Here is a 20,281-nt window from a genome sequence, read left to right as displayed (position 1 = left end):
TCACACAAGTCAGTTGAAATAAAATTAAGTAGGCAAAAAGGGGCAGTGATGGATGGAGATATGACGGACATGACAGTCCTAACGATTATGATGACGGATGAAAATTGCACTTCCGACTGATATTTTTAATTTGACGTTTATTTTGGGCATTCCCCTCATTCGTCGGTCCGTCTGCAAAATTGGGCGTTATCCCTTAGTTTTATTGGATTTCCTCTCTGCTGAACTCCTTGTGTATCATGTGGTAGAAAAGGCACTTGAATGGGTTGAACATTGGAATTTATATGATAGGATGTCTTCTTACAGTGGAAATGCATGTCACAGAGAGGTGCCGCTCAACAGGCATAAGTGGAGCAAATACTACTGACTTGTCTCGGCCAAGGAAGTGCACTTCTATGGTGTAGAAGGGGGTGTGCTTATTAAGTGGCCGTTTGAGTGACGTCATGTCTGGGTAGCAAGTTGTGACAAGCCTTGGAGTTCTTGGCAATTTTTGAAATTTGGACTTTGAAAAAAATCTGGCATTCACACTAGAGGTGTGCAAAAAAAAAATCAATTCATATAAGAATAGATTCTCATTTACTACAATCCAGAGCTGATTAAAATGTCCCGAAATAGAAATAATAACTTTCCAAGTGATAACCTTTTGTTAAGGGGTGACATCCTCAAGCTGACATGAGGAGTGCAACCTGCCATTGAGGACAGCAAGTAGAGAGACAGCTGAGGCACTCGAGTTGAATACCCAGTAAGTACAGAAGTGCCACAACAAGTAATGTGATGCTGAGTAATCTTGTGTAGCAGTATACAGTATACCTGCCCTAAGGACAAAAGGGAGGCATTTGAAAAGGAGAAACTCCAATCCTACAACTGAAGCAGACCTGCTTAGCAGCAAGATGGCTATCAGCAAAGCAGCAACAGATGAGATTCCAGGACCTTAAAGACAGTCAGAGACAATGACTTCAAAACAGTCGGAGACATCACCGACAAAAGATGGGGAAAATGAACATTGTCCGGAGGACGATTCAGACAAGAAGATTCCGACATGGAACTGACCCAAGGGGAACCTGGACCTGACGGAAAAGGCCTCTTTTACGTAATAGAAGGCTCTCAACTTAAACAACAAGTGAGGATTAGGGCTTACCTTACTCACATAATTGCAATGCTAAGAACAAAGCCTCTTAGCCAGTGGTGTCAAACGTTCGGCCCATGAATAAGTTTAGGTTATTTTGTGAAGTATTACAAAAATGAATCAAACTGGACCCATTAGTCTGCTGTCCAAAACACTGTAAGACTTAAGGTTATTGGATCTGATATTTCCGTAAACAGCCAAACTGATTGGACACGCTCAGCTAAGTAACTTTCAAACCACATTAATGAGTGATAACTGAATCCAATAATTTGAATAATATTGAGAACACAAGCTGGGGTATGATTAGCCCAAGCTGGGTCACCTGGATGAGGGTGTATGATGTTAAAAGACCCAAAACACCCAATGATCCCAGGAACATCACTGATGATGTGTCCCAGTTACATTAGCAAATGTATTTCTACAGTATTACTCCGAGACATCAGTGACAGCCAGAAAAGATTGTATAACAACCACGAAGAGTGTGGTGACTACTGGAGAGACAGTGACTGCTCAGAGAGACTGCAAACGGGGCAGAGCAGGCTCGCAACCCAATCTGTGTGCACCATGAGGAGGACATCCAAGCTACTACATATCCTATGGAGAGATACCCCCATGGGTGCTAGAGAGGTGGGGGTGGGGGGGTTGAGCACTCCAACCAGACAGATATTACGGCAACAGACCAAGGTAATGAACAAGTGAAAATGAGATCTCAGTGTTCTTGTGGAAAAGTGTGTAAGAACCTATGTTGGCTGCGTTTTGAAGTTCCCACTATTAGGACTGAGCTAAGGAGGAAGAGTCTGTCCTATGTTGGTCCATGGGCATGGAACGATGTGCCAAATCTCTAACTTACCATTTTATTTTAAAAGAAATCTATTTCAGGTGTAAACTCTCCATTGTTATCATTTTTGATCATGTACAGATTAGACTTTAATTCAACGTCCGGGCCGCTGTTAATATGCCCGCACCTGCACGAGACTTCAAAGGAAAGGGAGAACTGCTCACTTACTGTACAGTGTGTAATGTTTAATCATTTAAGATTTAAGGATACGTGTGATTTGCAGTAATATTTGTCTAAAATAACATGTATAGCAAGAAGACTTTTCACGTAAAAAGAAAAAAAATCAAAATTAAAAAAAAAAAATAAATCATGCAATCAACTTACATGGCTTGAAAATCCACAGAGTAAAGATGAAGTGCTTGGGGTGAGAAGAAGCAATACAACACACAGGTGTTCTACCTGGTGAGACGCAGGAGGGGCCTTGCCAGTTGTCAACCCACAGTGCTCGGAACCTCCAAGTGTATGCACCGTTCTAGCACCCAGTTGGAGCAGAGGTGGATGAAGTGGCCAACAGCTACCATGACTACACTGTGGAAGCAATGTGACGACAATCTGGATCAAATTCTGGAGTCTGTGTCCAAGGGAGAGTTGGAGCGGAAGCTGCTACCCATGACAACAAGCATTGTCAGAATAGCAGCTGAGCGGTCTGGTGAGGAGGAGAAGCTTCCAGAACACCATACACAAGGAACCCCAGGGCTGACGTGATCCATCTCATAAGGCAAGAGAAAAAGAGTGCTGAAGTCCCAGCACATAGAGGCAGGAGTTGAGGAGCGCTTTGGTGTTGCCCAGTTCGCCACTGGGCAGAATGGCATCGGAGGCGGCGGAGGGGGAGAGGGAACGTAAACTTTCCCAACCCCTTAATTCACAAAAGAAGACATAGATCAACATCTCGCACAGTAGTGTTCTGCAACCCCAGTAGGGAGCTGGAGCTTGGAGACAGTGACATCCTTCTTGAGCCTCCTGTACCAGAGGTTCAGTTCGACATGTCAGCGCTGAAGCTAGTGGAAATCAAGGTGGTTGTCCATAAAGCCAGGGCGTGCTCAGCTCCAGGACCAAGTGGGACTTCATACAAAGTGTACAAGAACTGTCCCAAACTATTGCTGCGGCTGTGGAAAACCCTGTTAGTCTTCTGGAGGAAGGGGAAGATCCCACAACAATAGCGAACAGCAGAAGGGGTCGAGATCCCAGAGGAAGAAGATTCAACCCAGCTTGACCAGTTCCGCATCATCTCCCTCTTGTGCATTGAATCCAAGATTTTCTTCAGTGCTACCTCCAAGAGGCTGTGCACCTATCTGGCAAGGAACACCTACATTAACACATCAGTCCAGAAAGATGGAATATCAGGGATGCCGGGCTGTACAGACCATACAGGTGTGGTGACGCGGCATATCCGCGAGGCCAGAGAAAACAGTGGTAACCTGGCAGTGCTATGGCTTGACTTGGCCAATGCATTTGGCTCCTTCCACCATAGGCTCGTCAAGCTTACCCTTGTGAAGCATCATGTCACCAGCAGGTGCAGAGACCTCATCGCTGACCTCATCTGCAGGAGCAACTCCATCCAGTTGGCACAAGATAGACATTGGCATTATTACAGGGTGCACAATGTGACGCTTTTCTTCTTGGCCATGAATATGCTCTCACCCATCCAGGCATTTATGGATGACATTATAGTCACGACAGAATCAGTCCCAGGATGCCGGTGGATCCTGAAGGGTCTGGAAAAGATGATGTTGTGGGCCCAAATGAATTTCAAACCTGCAAAGGCAAGATCCATGGTACTGACGAAAGGAAAGTTGGAGAACCTGGTTTAATATCGCTGACACATCGCTGGTTTAATATCGCTGACACACCCAGTCCAACAATCACAGAAAAGCCAGTCAAGAGCTTGGGCAGGATCTTTGACAGCTCTCTCAACACACACAAAACATCTATCCCAAATGCTTGTGATGAGCTAGATGGCTGGCTAAAATCTGTGGACAAATCTAGCCTCCCTGGAAAATTCAAAGTATGGGTCTACCAGCACGGCATCCTCCCCAGGATCCTATGGCCTCTCCTCATCTATCCCATCCCTTTGTCTACAGTGGTGACCTTTGAAAGAAAGTCAGTAACCACCTACGGAGATGGCTGGGGTTACCAAAGAGCCTGAGCCACATCGCACTCTATGGCCACAATAACAAACTGCCACTGCCCTTTATATCCTTGAAGGATGAATTCAAGGTAACTAGAGCTAGAGAAGTGGTGCTGGACAGAGACTCCAGCGATCCAAAGGTGGCCAATGCTTCTCCAAGAGAGGGCGGGCAGGAAGGGGAGAGCAGAAGAGGCCATACCAGTGACGAAAGCTAGGCTGCACCACAAGGCCCTGGTAGTTGTCATCACTTGGGGCAGAGTGGGCCTGGGATCCTTTCCGACTCCACCAAGGAAGACCAGGGGGAAGGAAAGGCGAAGCTTGGTCCAAGAGGAGGTAAGAGCAGCGGGGAAATTAGATCTTCCAAAGTGGTGGGCATGAGACAACAGGTGGGCTGGACAAACTGAGAGAATACATTAGAGAGGAAAGTGATCTGGATTGAGATCTGGAGAGCTAAGCCTCACTGCATCAAATTTCTCAACCATGCAGTTTACGACGTGCTGCCCAGCCCATCGAACCTGCACACATGGGGCTTAGCGCATCACCAGCATGCTCATTGTGTTCTAAGAGAGGCATTTTAGAACATGTCCTGAGTGCGTGCCCTGCAGCACTCGGAGAAGGGCGTTACCGGTGGAGGCATGACCAAGTCCTGAAGGCCATTGCTGAACCAATCAGCACAGGAATGTCATGGGCGACCCCCCAAGAAGACCATCACCTTTGTTAACGTGGGGGAGTTGGTTGCCCCAGCCAGAAGAGCAACAGGTCCGGTCCCTGGCCAACGCACTGGGGTGCTTGGGCATTGTTGGACAACAGAAGAGGAGTGCCATCCACAACACCAGCGGTAGTTGTGCTAGATCTTGGGCTAAACCCAGACTGTAGTGGGTTGAGTATGTTGTTGGACTCTAGCTGTTGGTGGAGCTGGATAGACACCAGGGACTCACATAATTTTTGCAGGACTTGAGAGATGAGAAATTGGTCTATAGTTTGTTTAAATCAGAGAAATAGAACTAGATGATTAAAAGATGAGCAAAAAAAAACTCAGCAAACACGACCGTGGTCAACAAAACAAAAACACAAACAAAACAAAATATATTTATTTTTTGCACATGCAGGTTTCATTGTAGAGGTGTTTTACTGTATATGCCTGATTTTGTAAAAGCACATCATAGCTTTTTGGCTTATGTGACACTGAAAATGTTACAAACTATTGTTTTTATCTCTACAAAGCATTTCATTTATAGAGCAAATTCTTTAAAACTAACCTACGGTTAGTAGGTACTTCCAAAAGTAAATACTTCCAATTTTTAAATCACTGCTGAAGTGTCCGGCTGCACTATACCTGTTTGGCAGAGGAAGCCATGTTGACTATATCGTGAATGCGGTTGTCAAGAAAGTTCCAAGTGTCCTGGAAGTCTGGGGAAGAATCCTGAAGCATAACCAGCTCAGTTGCGTTGTAGATGCCGGTTAGTGCTGCTCTTTTACTGTACCAGTTCATCTATATTGACCAAAACGACAGACAAATGAAACTTCGGACACAACCTGAGATCAAGTATTAATTGCACATTTTGAATTCATAGTCTCTGATTAAACGCCATCAAACAGATGAAGTGTATTCCTTGAGATGAAGACAATTACAAAATACATAATCACATTTTTTATAGCCAATCACAAGTGCTTAGCCAGGGAGAGCGGGGTGTTGAGGCTGCTGATCGAGTAGTGGCATTTGATATAAACACAGAAATTTGGGCCTTCCATGCTTAAGCAGCTGCCCCCACGACCTGACTCTGAATAAGTGGATAAATATGTAAGGATGGGGATATATTACAACTACAACAGCTAAATCAATAAAACTGATAAAATTGAGGTAATGAAAAAGTTGTCATTGAATTTTATTAATGATTTGTTGTGTATTGAGTAAGTTACGCGCTGCGTTGCCAAATTGTTGATATTATTTATATATATATATATATATATATATATATATATATATATATATATATATATATATATATATATATGCATAATACACACACATACACACATCCTCCGAGTCTCGATGCTATTCAGACAAATTTTCAGTTCATGTACTGTTACGGGCTTAGCACAATACATTAAAGTTTAAAAAATGACATTTTTGTCTGTAACTAGGTGGCACTATAAAAAATATGACTATTAACCATGCAGATATTTTTAAGTTATAACTAGTAAATTTTCTGTAAAGTTTCAGATTTTTTTAAAGCTTGCATGCTCATGGCAAAGGAAATTTGACTTTGAAACACATATTTTGAAGCCTCGCCCCCATCATATATGTAAGCAGATCTTCATGAAATTTTGCCCAGGTGTGCCCCTATGTCAGATAATGAGGCACGCCAAATGTGAACTTGATTGGATCAAGGGTTTCGGTACCGAAAAATGTACTAAATCGGGCCAAATGCTACATAATACAGTTGATAACTCTGGCTCTGTACATCCTAACATATGGCGCTCTATAATGTTTTTGTTGGTCTTGAGGTCCTACATACGCATAAAAAATTTCGTAGCTCTAGGTTAATCGAGTCGGAACTGGCTGCCGTTTTAAGGATCAGCTGGGCTCAATTACAGCAAGTTTTGCTGATTTGGGCAAACTCCAACTTTGAGGTGACATACAGACCACCCCCTTTATCACAAAGTCATAAAATTTTAAAATCCTTATTTTCCAAGTCTCGACGCTATTCAGACAAATTTTCATTTCTTTTACTTGTATGGGCTTTGTACAATACATGAAAGTTGAAAAAATGACATTTTCGTCTGTAACTAGGTGGCGCTATTATAAATTTGAAATAATAACATGCAGATATTTTAAAGCCATAACTAGTAAATTTTCTGTAGAGTTTCACATTTTTTGAAGCATGCACATTGGAGTAATTAAGATTTTTGTGGCTCATGGTGAAGGAAATTGGACACACAATTTAAAGCGCTGCCCCTATCATATATGTTGGCCGATCTTCTCAAAATTTTGCCCAGTTGTGGCTCTATGCCTGATAATGGAGCACGCCAAATTTGAAGTTGATCGGGTCAACCGTTTAGGAGCTATTAAGAGGAATTTGGTACCTGCAAACATCCAAAAACGGTCCAAAAAGCCACATAAAAAAATTCTTATCTCTGGTTCTGTACATCCTAGCATATGGCGCTCTATATCTTTTTTGTAGGTCTTCAGGTGCTATATATGCCTAAAAAAATTCATAGCTCTCGGTGAAACGGGCCTACCCAGAAGAAGTGTTCGACTCTAGGTGGCGCTAAAAATCAATTTTTAAGATTTTATGTATGAAAACACCAAAATACCAAATTTTACAGCAGGCCTGATGAGTGTGCAAATTTTGGTGACTTTTCGTGCATGTTTAGGCCCTCAAAAATGCAATTCATTTCGGAGAATAATAATAATAATAATAATAACTAGAGCTGCAAGCAGCTATAACGGGCCCTCGCAGACATGAGCATGTTGAAGGATGAACAGTTCGAGGTATGAACATATTTGGGTATGAATGTATTCGTGCATAAGCAGGCGAACTGTAGAGGTCAATGTTTTAGAAAAGGTAACATTTTCCTTAGCATTTGTCCAACGGGCTCAAGTAAGTGAATGGAATGACAGACTTGGTAATATATTTTCTGGCACGAGGTGATTCTAGCACGACGATGGAATATATGTTTGTTGATGTCTATAGGAATGGACTTTCAATCAACATGTTAAGTCGTGACAAGATGAGTTCATCTGGGTCAAACTACATCAGCATTTACTGTTACGATAAATGGATGAGCACTGCTGAATAGGCAACGGCCATGATCAAAGCATCATAATATTTGATGGAAGAAATTAAGCGTTTCTGAAGGCCTGTCTGAAAAAACTTCAGTGATATTACTTTGACAGGCTCAACAAGGTACCTATAAATAAAAATGTAATTTTTTGCTGCCACCAGGTGGCGCCCGCAGTGCGAGAAAAAAATTGTGTTTGGCATTGTACTCCCAAAATGAAATTTAGAGAAGATCATCCTGGTCCAATTACATTAAGTTTTACTGTTCTGGCTAGACATCGGACTTTGAGGCGGTGTAAAGGCCAGGCCCAAATTTGAAGAGTCATGAAACTTGAGATTCATAATGTTCGCTTTGTCTCAATATTCTCCTGACTAATTTTCAGTGAATTTGCTGAAAGCAGCATAGCAGAGAACATGAAAGTGTAAAAACTATGTCTTTTGTCTGGCACCAGGTGTCGCTATTGGTACCGTTAAATTGCTCAAACAGGATTAGCACAGTGCAAAAACTGAAATATTAAGGTTTTTAACACTGGTGGCATAGGAAATATGATTCAAGTATTTTGAGGCCCCGCCCCCATCATATAGGTTAGCCAATCTTGATAAAATTTTGCCCAATGGTGCCACTCTGTTAGGTAATGAAGCACCTCAAATGTGAAGTTGATCGGGTCAAGGGTTTTGGTACGGAAAAATGTACAAAATCGGGCCAAATGCTACATTCAACAATTGATAACTCTGGTTCAGTACATCCTAACATATGGCACTCTATGATGTTTTTGTAGGTTTTGAGGTCTTACATATACATAAAAAATTTCGTAGCTCTAGGTCAAACGGGTTAGAACTGACTCTCGTTTTATGATCACCTGGGCTCAATTACAGTAAGTTTAGATGACTTGAGCAAACTCCGAATTTGGGGTTGCATACAGACCACCCACTTTATCACAAAGTCATAAAAATTGGATACCTTTAATCTCTAAGTCCCGATGCTATTCGGACAAATCTTCAGTACATTTACTCTGACGGGCTTAGCACAAGTTTAAAAATTTACATTTTTGTCTGTGACTAGGTGGCGCTATCATTAAGTTGATAATCAACCATGCAGGTATTTTAAAGCTATGATGAGTAAATTATCTGTAAAGTTTCAGATTTTTTAAAGCTTGCACATTGGAGTTATTAGGGTTTATGTTGCTCATGGCGAACGAAATTTGAGTTTGAAACACGTATTTTGAAGCCCCACCCCCATCATATATGATAGCCGATCTTCACGAAATTGAAGTGTTCCCCTATGTCAGATAATGGGGCACGCCAAATGTGAAGTTGATCGGGTCAAGGGTTTTGGTCCCGAAAAATGTACAATATTGGGCCAAATGCTACATTCAACAGTTGATAACTCTGGTTCTGTACACGCTAACATATGGCGCTCTATAATGTTTTTGTAGGTCTTGAGGTCCTACATATGCTTAAAAAATTTCGTAGTTCTAGGTCAAACGGGTCGGAAGGGGCTGCCGTTTTAAAGATCATATGAGCAAGTTTTGCTGATTTGGGAAAACTCTGACTTTGAGGTGGCATAGACCACCCCCTTTATCACAAAGTCATTAAATTTGAAAACCAATTTTCTCTAAGTCTCGATGCTATTCGGACAAATTTTCAGTTCATTTACTCTTATGGGCTTTGCGCAATACATGAAAGTTTAAAAAAATGACATTTTTGCCTCTAACAAGGTGGCGCTGTAATTAATTTGATTAATTAATTAATTATTATTTAATTTATCATGCAGATATTTTAAGGACATAACTAGTAAATTTTCTGTACAGTTTCAGATTTTTTCAAGCTTGCACATTGGAGTTACTAAGGTTTTTGTTGCTCATGGCGAAGGAAATTTGAAACACATATTTTAAAGCCCCGCACCCATCATATATGTTGGCCGATCTTCTTAAAATTTTGCTTAGTTGTGGTCCTATGGCTGATAATGAAGCATGCCAAATATAAAGGTGATCGGGTCAACCATTTAGGAGCTATTAAGAGGAATTTGGCACCTGCAAACATCCAAAAATGGTCGAAAAATGCAGATAAAAAAATTCTTATCTCTGGTTCTATACATCCTAGCACATGGCGTTCTATAACTTTTTTCTAGGTCTTCAGGTCTTATATATGCCTGAAAAATTTCATAGCTCTAGGTGAAACTGGCTGTTACCCAGGAGAAGTGTTCGACTCTAGGTGGCGCTAAAAATCAATTTTTTACATTTTATGTAAGAAAACACCAAAAGACCAAATTTTACAGCAGGCCCGATGAGTGCGAATTTTGGTGACTTTTCGTGCATGTTTATGCCCTCAAAAATGCGATTCATTTGGTAGGATAATAATAATAACTAGAGCTGCAAGCAGCTATAAAGGGCCCTCGCAGACCTGTGCATGTTGGGGTATGAACAGGTTGGGGTATGAACAAGGACAATGAATGATGCAAAATTAGTTGTAGATGACTTCAGTGCAGGACTCTTATCAAATTTGTAAAATTTAGAGAAGATGGGATAATGTGGATGGAATTACTGTAGCTTTTATTGTTCCGGTTGTTTGCGATGTCATATAGGCCACGCCCATTATCGAAATATCATACTATTTGGTGGAGGTCATTAGGCGTGGCTAATGGCTTTTCAGACATTATTTAAGGGATATCACTTCAAGGGGCTCAGCAGAGTACATAAAAACGTTAAGGAATTGCTATATTTTTTGCTGCAACTAGGTGGCGCTCGTACTTTGATAAAAAATAGGCTTGTACCTGTGTTTCACATTGGACTCCCATCCCATATACGGTTTTGCAAACATCAGATCATCTAGGTCCAATTACAGAAACTTTTACCGTTTTGGCGAGACATCGGACTTTGAGTTGGCATACAGGCCACGCCTTTTATTGAAAAGTCATAAAAGTTGAGAAACTTCATTTTCTAGTGTGTCATAGCTTTTCGGACCATTTTTGAGTTCATTTAGTCAAACAGGCTTTGCACAGTACATGAAAGTGTAAAAAATGAGATTTTTGTCCGCCACTAGGTGGCGCTGTAAATGATTTGGAAGTTTATCACATAGCTGTATTAGGGCATGACTTTGAAAGTCCCTGCAAAGTTTCACATGGTTTGAAGCTGAAACAGCTGAGTTATTAAGGTTTGTGTCACTCTTGGTGAAGGAAATATTCAAAATAATTTGAAGCACCACGCACATCTTATAAGTCATGGGATCTTCACAATTTTTGGCATATTTGTGCCGCTATATCTGCTAATAGTCCATGCCTACGTAGAAGTTAATCGGGTGAACCGTTTCAGAGAAAAAGGCACTAGATTTAGACTGGCTAATGTCTAAGAATGGGGCAAAATTGCACATTAAAAAAATTCATAACAATTTTACTGTACATCCTAGCACAACACTCCTATTGACTGTTTTGTAGGGCTTATCGTCCCACATATGCCTAAAGTTTCATAGCTGTAGGTCAAACCAAACAGGATTGACTGTAATCTTTCGACGAATTACATTTTTTGCAGCCAGTAGGTGGCGCTACTTTTAAACTGGAAAATATGTTTGTCGATGTGTTCAGGAGAAGATTTTCTTCCAATGTGTAAAATTATGAGAAGATCAGATCATCTGGGTCAAATTACAGCAGCTTTTACTGGTCCAATAAAGCTTGGGAATGAAAATGGATGTAGAGGCCATGCCCATTCCAGAAACTTCGTAAAATTTGGTGGAGGTCAGCAGGGCTGTCTAGAAGGTGTCAGACTTAATTTCAGCGATATTACTTCAAAGGGCTCAGCGAAGCACATAAAAACGTTAAAAAAAAGAGATATTTTTGGCTGCCACTAGGTGGCGCTCGCACTACAACAAAAAATGCGTTGATAGGTGTGTTTCGCATTGGAAACCCATCAAATATTTGAAGATTAGAAAAGATAAGACCATCTGGGTCCAAATACAGCAACTTTGTTCGTTTTGGCGAGACATCAGACTGACATTTTTGCTTGCCACTAGGTGGCCCAATAAGCAATTAAAAACAATAAACAGATGTGTTAAGAGCATGAGTTTTCATGTGTCTGTGAAGTTTCAGATTTTGTGAAGCTTGTATAGCTGATTTATAAAGGTTTGTGTCACGTGTGGCGAAGTAAACATCAAAGGCATAATATGAAGCCCCGCCTCCACTATATTTGACGGCAGATCTTCACGAAATTTTGAACAATTGTGCCTCCTAGTCTGATAGAACACCACAGCAAATTTGAAGTCGATTGGGTCAAGCGTTTAGGGGGGAAAAGGAGCAGTTCAGGACCTGCAAATGAGCAAAAACGGGGAAAAAGTGCACATTCAAAAATTCATAACTCTTTTTCTGTACATCTGAGCATATAGCTCACACTGACTTTTTTGTAGGGCTCGAGGTCCTACATAAGGCTACAAATTTTTGTAGCTCTAGGTCAAACAGGCCGGGACTGAGAGGCTATTTTCCGCTCATAAAGCCATTTTGGGGCCAATTACAGCCACTTTTTTCGCTTTGGCGAGACATCAGACTTTGAGGCGGCGTACAAACCACGCTCTTTATCGAAAAATCGTAAAATTTGAGAAACTTCATGTTGCATGTCTTAATGGTATTCTGACCAATTTTCAGTTAGTTTACTCAAACAGACTTAGCACAGTACATGAAAGTGCAAAATTGACATATTTATCAACCACTAGGCGGCGCTGTAAGCTATTTGGAAATTTTTTGTATAGTTGTGTTAAGGGCATGAGTCTTCATGTATCTCTGAAGTTTGAGAATTTTTTGAAGCTTGTACAGTCGAGTTAAGGTTTTTGTCACTCTTGGCAGGCAAAATGGAGTACTGCCCTGCGGTGATGTTCCCACTGAATTACTCTCATATTTAGCCATTAAAATGGTTTTTGGAGTTATGTTGTGTATAATATGTGAGTGGGATGAGGGGGAAAGTAGTCGGTTTGCTTTGTGCAAAGGTCTTTTTGCACCTTAAACTAGATGTAGGCTTCGGCCACCTTGGAAGTGGTGTTTCCCAACCAAAATACAGTACACACAAGACCAACAAAAACACCACCAGGCGTGCCGTGATAATGAAGAGACGGATATTATACATTCTGCAGTAGCAGGAAAATCAATACCGTTTGATCTCATACCACGACCTTCAATTTCCACATTAAACATTGATAATGTTGATACTTGATGCGAATTTGAGGCATTCTATTTGCAGTGCTGTATTACAAAACAGAAATGCATTGTGTCGATTAGCAGGCTGACACAAGGAGCACACAAGCAGCTTTAGTCTTGCATCAAAAGTTAATACAAGTTACATCCTGACAGGTAATGTCAAAATCTTTTAGTGGTGTCCAAAATGTATTTGTGCTGGCTTGTCACAGATACATGTATAGGCAGGTAACACTGGCTTTAATGTCTGTTGTCACAGAATTGATCAATGATCTTGGTCAGTCTGTGAATTACAAACAATATGGGTGATCACAGAGTGTGCATAAAATGCAAAACATCCAAGTAGAAAGAGATTTATGATTAGACCCACTCACATTTGTAGATCTGTCTCCGGCATAGTACCAAATGTCATCCACAAGAGTGGTGAGGTGTTTCAGACTTGCAGGTGTGTTGTAAGGCAGAAGCAGAATGCTCATTGCCTGAGGACATAGCAGCAAAACCAATAATCTCGTGAGTTTTACTTTGGTCCAAAATCCTGATGTGATGAGCAGATTGGCCTTGCCCTATGGGTCGTTATGCTGTGACAAATCATTATTCACACTTAACCTGTGGCCATGTTTCTATATAGGGGATGTGCATCCTCAGTCTAGTCTCGACAGCATCTCTTAGGAAGTCAGCAGTCTTTTTAGGTCTGCAAGACAGTAGACAAATAGTTTGAGAACATTAACTTAAACTAACCCTACATTATTGAAAATATACATTCGAAAGACATTATAGAGCTGTGAATTTATTAAGATACACTTCCAGAGCAATTTGTATGAATTTCCATAATTTTAACGATTTGTCAACAACATTATTGTGGTAATCTGTTAAACATAATAAAATACTTATGTTGACCGATACGATGCAAGGCCGACTGATTCGACTCAGCGTTCAATGTTGTTGTTTTTTTTTTTAAACACAATTCCGCTGTGCGCTCAATGGCAAACAGGTCCTAGTTGAGGGACCAGACAAAGCATGGCGTAAAGGCCCTTAATGAAACGTGAAAATTTTGGATCACGTTTTCCCCTGCCTGAAAGCAGGTCACCAGGGCCCTCCTCTGGGGCCAGGCCTGGAGGTGTGGCTCAGTGGTGGTCAAACCTGCACCAATGGGGTAAAAGATAGATTGATTGATAGGGCCTTTATTGGCATTACATCTGCACAAGTACAAGATATGAAATTTTGTCTTAATGAGCTCAAACTGTCCAAAAAACACAACACAATTGACGGACAGGGGGGGACAGACAGCAAAGTTCGTTGGGATGGGCTATGCTGAGCTGTCAGAGATCCTAGCAGAGAAAAGATTACAGGTAGGGGTGGTGGAGGAAGAAAAAAAAAAACGCCTTAGGCCATGCCCCCAAGTCTGGCACAAGTCTGGAAAAAAAAAAACATACACGCGTCAACAAAAAGACACTACAACATACAGTCTCTCGCATTACATGTGGACGACTGGGGAGGGGCGGTGGGGCCTTTACATGGCTGCCCATTGGGGTTCAGCCTAGTGCTGTAGATTGGGTGTCACCCAGGTGGACGAGATGGTAGCCTGCCACCATCTTTGGGTAGGCGGACAGGCCCTGAGTGTTGTCTAGGCCTATGCCACCATTTTTATAATTCTTGGAAGGTGTGCTGAAGAGCGCTCTCAGGGGAGTACCTCTTTCTGCTGGAGACCACCAATGCTCACATGGGCAAGGACAGTGAGACCAGGAGGGGTGTATTTGGGAGAAAGGACCCCCACTCCGATGGCTCTGGAATTTGTTTTTTGCCAACTACTATTATTTACTTCCAACATGAATACAATATACGTAGTAGGGCTGCACAATTAATTGAATTTTAATCGTGATCACAATAGTGACTGCCACGATTAATTAAGCTGATCCCCTGTGATATTAACATTTAAAAAGCCTGGTACCTGCAGTACATGTCAAATCAAGCACTTTGTCATCCTATCACCAGGGCCAATGTTTCCCACATGTTTGCATGACAAAAGCTTTTACTTTACTCACCCTAATATATTATTTACCAGTGTAAAATGATGTTGAGTTTCTCACCTGATTCTTAATCTATACTGTGCTAGTTGTCAATTGAGACACCAAAAATCCAGTTGACAAAAAATTGAAATGAATTTGGTTTGAAATGACAGAAAATTACATTTTGACTGCTAATTGATTAAAATTTGCTTAAAAGTAAATAATGTGTTTGGTTCGAAGAAGGCTTCTTCTTTTTCTTCTTAATTTTGTTTTCACTCAGCAAGTTAGCTGTGTTGCCCTGTGTGCCAATTTATGAGTAGTTTAGAATAGATTATTATATAGTTATTATTTTGAATGCCACGTTCAGATAGAGTTCGTCGTTCGCTCTACGTGAGGTGTTTTGTCGTGAGGTCAAGATGAAATTAATTTTTCACGCAACAGTGTCACGCGAGGGGAGTGAGCTTGCTGTGCACTTTACAGTGGATCCGGAAAGGAGAGCATTGCTGAGAACTTTCACTTTTCCGGGCTGTGGCAGAGCCAATATTTTCTCCGACAGCACCTTTATTCTTCTTTATTACACTGCGTGTCCTTGTTTTACGACAATACTCGTCTGCCAAATAAAAAAGTTTAAATGTCGCAATCAAGTGGCCAATACTGTGCTAAATACTGTGTTGTCAGTGGCTGCACTTTCGTTAGCTTAGCACAGTAACTACGGTTCAACAGCTGTTAAAAAAGGAAGCGCATTGCTCCATCGCGTGGCCCGATGCGTCATCGTGCCCGTCGCGCGAACTCCATTGACTACAATACAAAACCGTCTGCTCTTCGCGCTCCATCTGAACGCAGCATCAGTATCAAGCCTTGAAGCCTTGTTTATATACTTCTTGTTTAACAAAGGTCAATAAATAGACATGTTTGACCAAACAAGATGAATATCGTGATTTCAATATTGACCAAAATAATCATGATTATTATTTTGTTTATTTATTTATTTTTATTTATTTATTTATTTTATTTATTATTAATTATTTTGGCCATAATAAGTGCAGCCCTACAATAAAGAGTTTATTAAATGCATTTTTTTTTTTTTTACCATTTTGTCTTTGTCATTTCTAAAAGAAATTGACAGTTGATATTTTAAGACCCATTATTTTAATGCCATTCAATAGTTTCCATGTTTTTTGTGTCTTAATCATGTTCTGTTCCAAAAATGTATAATAATGATGTCACTTACTTGTTGTTATAAGTGCTCATTTTACCTCAGAAAAAGTGTTAGGTACCCGGGACTTGCAATACTAAAAAAAGACAATGGGTCCTGACAGAAATGTATGGAGTTCTAAAAATCGTGCAATAAAAAGGACAAATTTATGGGCAAGAATCATTGTCTCACGGTTCATTTCGGGGACTCTGATTCAACTCTGTCGATTTTTTTTCTTTTTTTACCCTTAGTAAGATATGATTTGTAAGAAACCCCCCCCCCCCCCCCCCAAAATAACATGTGGACAACCACTACTCTTTGAAATTAGCTATGAAGTTAGCGATGAATTCTATATTTGTCAGTGCATTTATGACAAACGAGAGATAAAAATAAACCTTTTCAAGTGAGCTTCTGAATTGTACTGTATGTGCAAAGCATGAAAGGTGTACCAGTTTCTTCATCTCTGAACATATCAGGAGAATTATGTCAGACTTGTAACTTTTAATTATTTTTAATGTTTGTGTGTAGGGACGGGACGATATCAGAATTTGACGTTATGACAACCTTGAACAAAAATATCACAGTATTGAAATGACAGCTCTAAAATGTATTAATTCAAAATCTTTTGAGAAATAGCAACATTTTTAGATTATATAGTAAACAGTTTTGTTTATATGATAAATGGACAACACCAGTTTGAAAAATGACTGATTTTAAATTAGCTGTCATTGAGTGATAGTGGTTGATTTTAAATCAACTGTTCACTGTGTATTAAAAAATAGCACAATGTGGATTCTGTCATTTTATGTCAACGAGAATATTGTTTTTGAAAGCTGAAAAAGTCCAAGACAGCTGACATGTTGTGCAATCAACAATATGAATGAAGTTAAAAACAAAACCATCCAATATTTAAAAAACATAAAAACAAAAAAAAAAGGCCAAATCTACAATTAGCAATTGTTTTCATTCAAGGTAACTTCGACATGGTCTTGCTGGTCAGAGGATCAAACCCACAGCTTCTCAGCTGGGAGATGACCACTCTACCACCGAGCCACGCCGCCCCAAGGTGTTGAGATTGTTTGAATCAACTATGATTCTTTACCTCTGTTATAGAGTAGTGTTTGTATGCTGTAGTCAATTTACTGCCACCCATAGTATGGGAGAATATCGTCTCACTGTGGGGGAAGGTCGTTTGGACCAGGGGTCCCCAACCCCCAGTCCGCGGACCGGTACCGGTCCGTGGATCAACTGGTACTGAGCCGTGTGGGCTGAACCCGAAATAATTTGGAGATGATTTAGTTTAATGCTACGTGCACACGAACGCGAACGAGGCGAAAAAGCGGAGTTTTGTATTGTAGTCAATGGAGTTCGTGCGAATGCGCGTTGAGCGACGCGATGGACTCGAATGGAGCGACGCGAATGGCCACGCACGGTCACAAGAAGCGAAATTTCGCGTTTCGCGTGAAGTTAAAATTTTGTAACTTTTTTCCCGTTTCGCGTCGCGACAGCCAATCAACTTTGAGAACATTCAACGGTTCACGCGGGGGGCAGGAATGAATTATGGCGGTCGCTTTGCAGTCACCGGGAGCGATCCAACACGGCCAGCTGAGCTTTCAATACAAAACAGAGCCAAGCAAGAGCACTCAGTTGGCTTGTAGAAAAGCGGAAGGGAGAACTTGGGACAACTGGTATGTGCAGCGTTTGCTTCACTTAACAGCTGTTGAACCGTAGTTACTGTGCAAAGCTAACGATAGCGCATCATTGTCAGCACAATATTTAGCACGGTCTCGGCCACTTGATTGCGACATTGAAACTTTTGGCGCCGCCTCTGGCCGCGGTTGATATTACATACATAGTGAGAAGGATGATGTGGTTTTTAGAGCAATGCTGTCTGAAATTGCCTTGAATGAACCAAGTGTTTCGCAACACCCCTACAAAAAAAAGTGGATCCAGAGGACGCACACTGATTTAAAAGTATGCGTCCCATGACAAATTATGCGTCGTGGACGGAGGGACGCAGGCAAACGATAGCAATGATCGAGGATTTTTTTCCGTTCATATGCAGTTTTTATCCCGTGGTTTATTCAAGTCTTGACACTTCTTTTTCAGTGGTCTTAATGGAAAAAGTTTACTATATAGTGAGAAAAGAGTTGACAGAAATACTTTATATGAAAGATTGGGGTCTTCATTTGAGCAAAAATCAGACCAATCAAGATCCATCTTTAGGGCAGCAACAGCATGTTTCGTTCTTGATCTTTTTCAGATGTAAACTGTTTGTTTTACCTGATCTATACAATTTGGGAGGAACAGGCATGTAATTAATTACCCAGTTTATAAGAAGTCCACTTATTAGCTTGAATTAACTTAATTTGTAAACTTTGTCTTATTAATGGTGCTGTATCTATTATTATTCTACTATGGTTAAGGTTAGAAAACAAGCTCCAATGTAATACTCACAGTGTACATTCCAAAAAACATTTTAAAACAACAGAAAATTACTGTATTTTCCATACTATAAGGCGCACCCAAAAGGCTTTTTTTTTTTTTTTTTTTTAAAGCTGACGGTGCGCTTTATAACCCGGTGCACCTTATTTATGGATCATATCATGTGCTGACTGCATAAACTTTAGTTTATGTCTAAAAATCCAGTTCAAATCGACCTGGCCCGAGGGTATTAAAGCCGACAACGCCCAGCTTGATTCATTAACTTGATTTGCAGGCCCAACACGATTTGTTTTTGTTCTTGAGGACTTAAGAGTGTGTGGCACCACACTCATGTTTCTGGTTTAAATTTCCCTGACTTTCGTTTATTCGTAACTTCTTTGTGCTCCATAATGAAATAGGGGGTTAATATCATGCATGCATGCCAAGGGATAAATGAAAAAGACGTCTGCGCTACGCCTTCACCCGCGCTTGGCTCTTCACTCATACCGTTGCATGTTTTTCGTTTAAATTTCCCTGACTTTCGTTTATAGATAACTTCTTTGTGCTCCATCACAAAATAGCGCGTAAAAAATATATCATGCATGCCGAGGAAAAAATTAGAAAGACGGGTGCACCACGCCTTCACCCCCGCTTGGCTCATCACTCATACCGTTGCATGTTTCTCATTTAAATTTCCCTGACTTTTGTTTATTCGTAACTTCTTTGTGCTCTATAACGAAATAGCTGGGCAAAAATATCCAATGCATGCCGAGGGGAAAATCAAAAGGATTGCGGCGGCGCGCATTCACGAGTGCATGGCTTGATCTGGATCTATACTGCGCTCTGCGGCTCCTGTTTAGTAGTTCATTAGCAATTACCAATAACGCATTCTCTGTTTTATCTGATTTTTTTTAATAACAAATATTTCTTAGTACAATATCCATACAACGCTTATATTGTATGAATAAAGTTTATATTCTATTAATAAAGTTTGATGACTTTACTGATTGTTTTTAATACATTCCCGCTAGTGAAGCACCATCTAGTGGCTGCATAACGGAACTCTACTGGATGCATAATGCAACCCCAGCCAGTACTATGGTTTCAACTCTCTGTGCGCCTTATAATCCGGTGTGCCTTATATATGACTTTTTTTTTTTAGAAACTCGGCCATTCATTGGTGGTGCACCTTATAATCAAGTGCGCCTTATAGTAGGGAAAATACAGTACATTATACCATGAATACATTAGAAGCTTTTACTCTAATAATGCAAGGACGCTAAAATGTTTCTGTGAGGTAGGTACTCCTATCTATCTCTATGTGAAGTGAAAACTTGCAAGTAACAAATAAAGTCATTGGCATTCAGCAAAGTTACCACACTCACTTGCAACTGTAAAGCTTTTAGTGATGCTGACTTCTCAGAGCCATTAGCAGAAGCAGCGTGTTGTCAAACATAGATCACAATAATATATCTTGTATTTTTCCAAATTTTTTTAAACCCTGGGGAATGTCATCCATTATTTTATTTGTATTTTTAGTACTATCCAGAACACAAAAGGTTCTAGCCAAAATACATGACTTGGAAGACATTACAGATGAATGTGTGTG

General features: G+C 40.6%; 1 protein-coding gene across 3 annotated transcripts in view; it reads right to left on the bottom strand.

The window, feature by feature from the left end:
• coq9 (coenzyme Q9 homolog (S. cerevisiae)) overlaps positions 1-20,281 on the bottom strand; it is a 38,953-nt gene that overhangs the window by 12,166 nt on the left and 6,506 nt on the right. For all 3 annotated transcript variants that reach the window (XR_015865920.1, XM_088417461.1, XM_088417460.1), the window contains exons 5-7: positions 13,654-13,738; positions 13,422-13,526; positions 5,426-5,581 (exon numbers count right to left, since the gene is read on the bottom strand). Coding sequence is in view for 2 of the 3 variants with exons in the window: in XM_088417461.1 (XP_088273587.1) it covers positions 5,426-5,581; positions 13,422-13,526; positions 13,654-13,738 (346 nt within the window). In the remaining variant the exon portion in view is untranslated. The remainder of the gene's footprint in view (positions 1-5,425; positions 5,582-13,421; positions 13,527-13,653; positions 13,739-20,281) is intronic.

The sequence above is a fragment of the Hippichthys cyanospilos genome, chromosome 6 (assembly GCF_059441005.1).
Source record: "Hippichthys cyanospilos isolate Australia breed blue-spotted pipefish chromosome 6, RoL_Hcya_1.0, whole genome shotgun sequence".
NCBI classification, from domain to species: domain Eukaryota; kingdom Metazoa; phylum Chordata; class Actinopteri; order Syngnathiformes; family Syngnathidae; genus Hippichthys; species Hippichthys cyanospilos.
The sequence above is the reverse complement of the archived record's forward strand: the minus strand, read 5'-3'. Positions and strand labels throughout refer to the sequence as shown.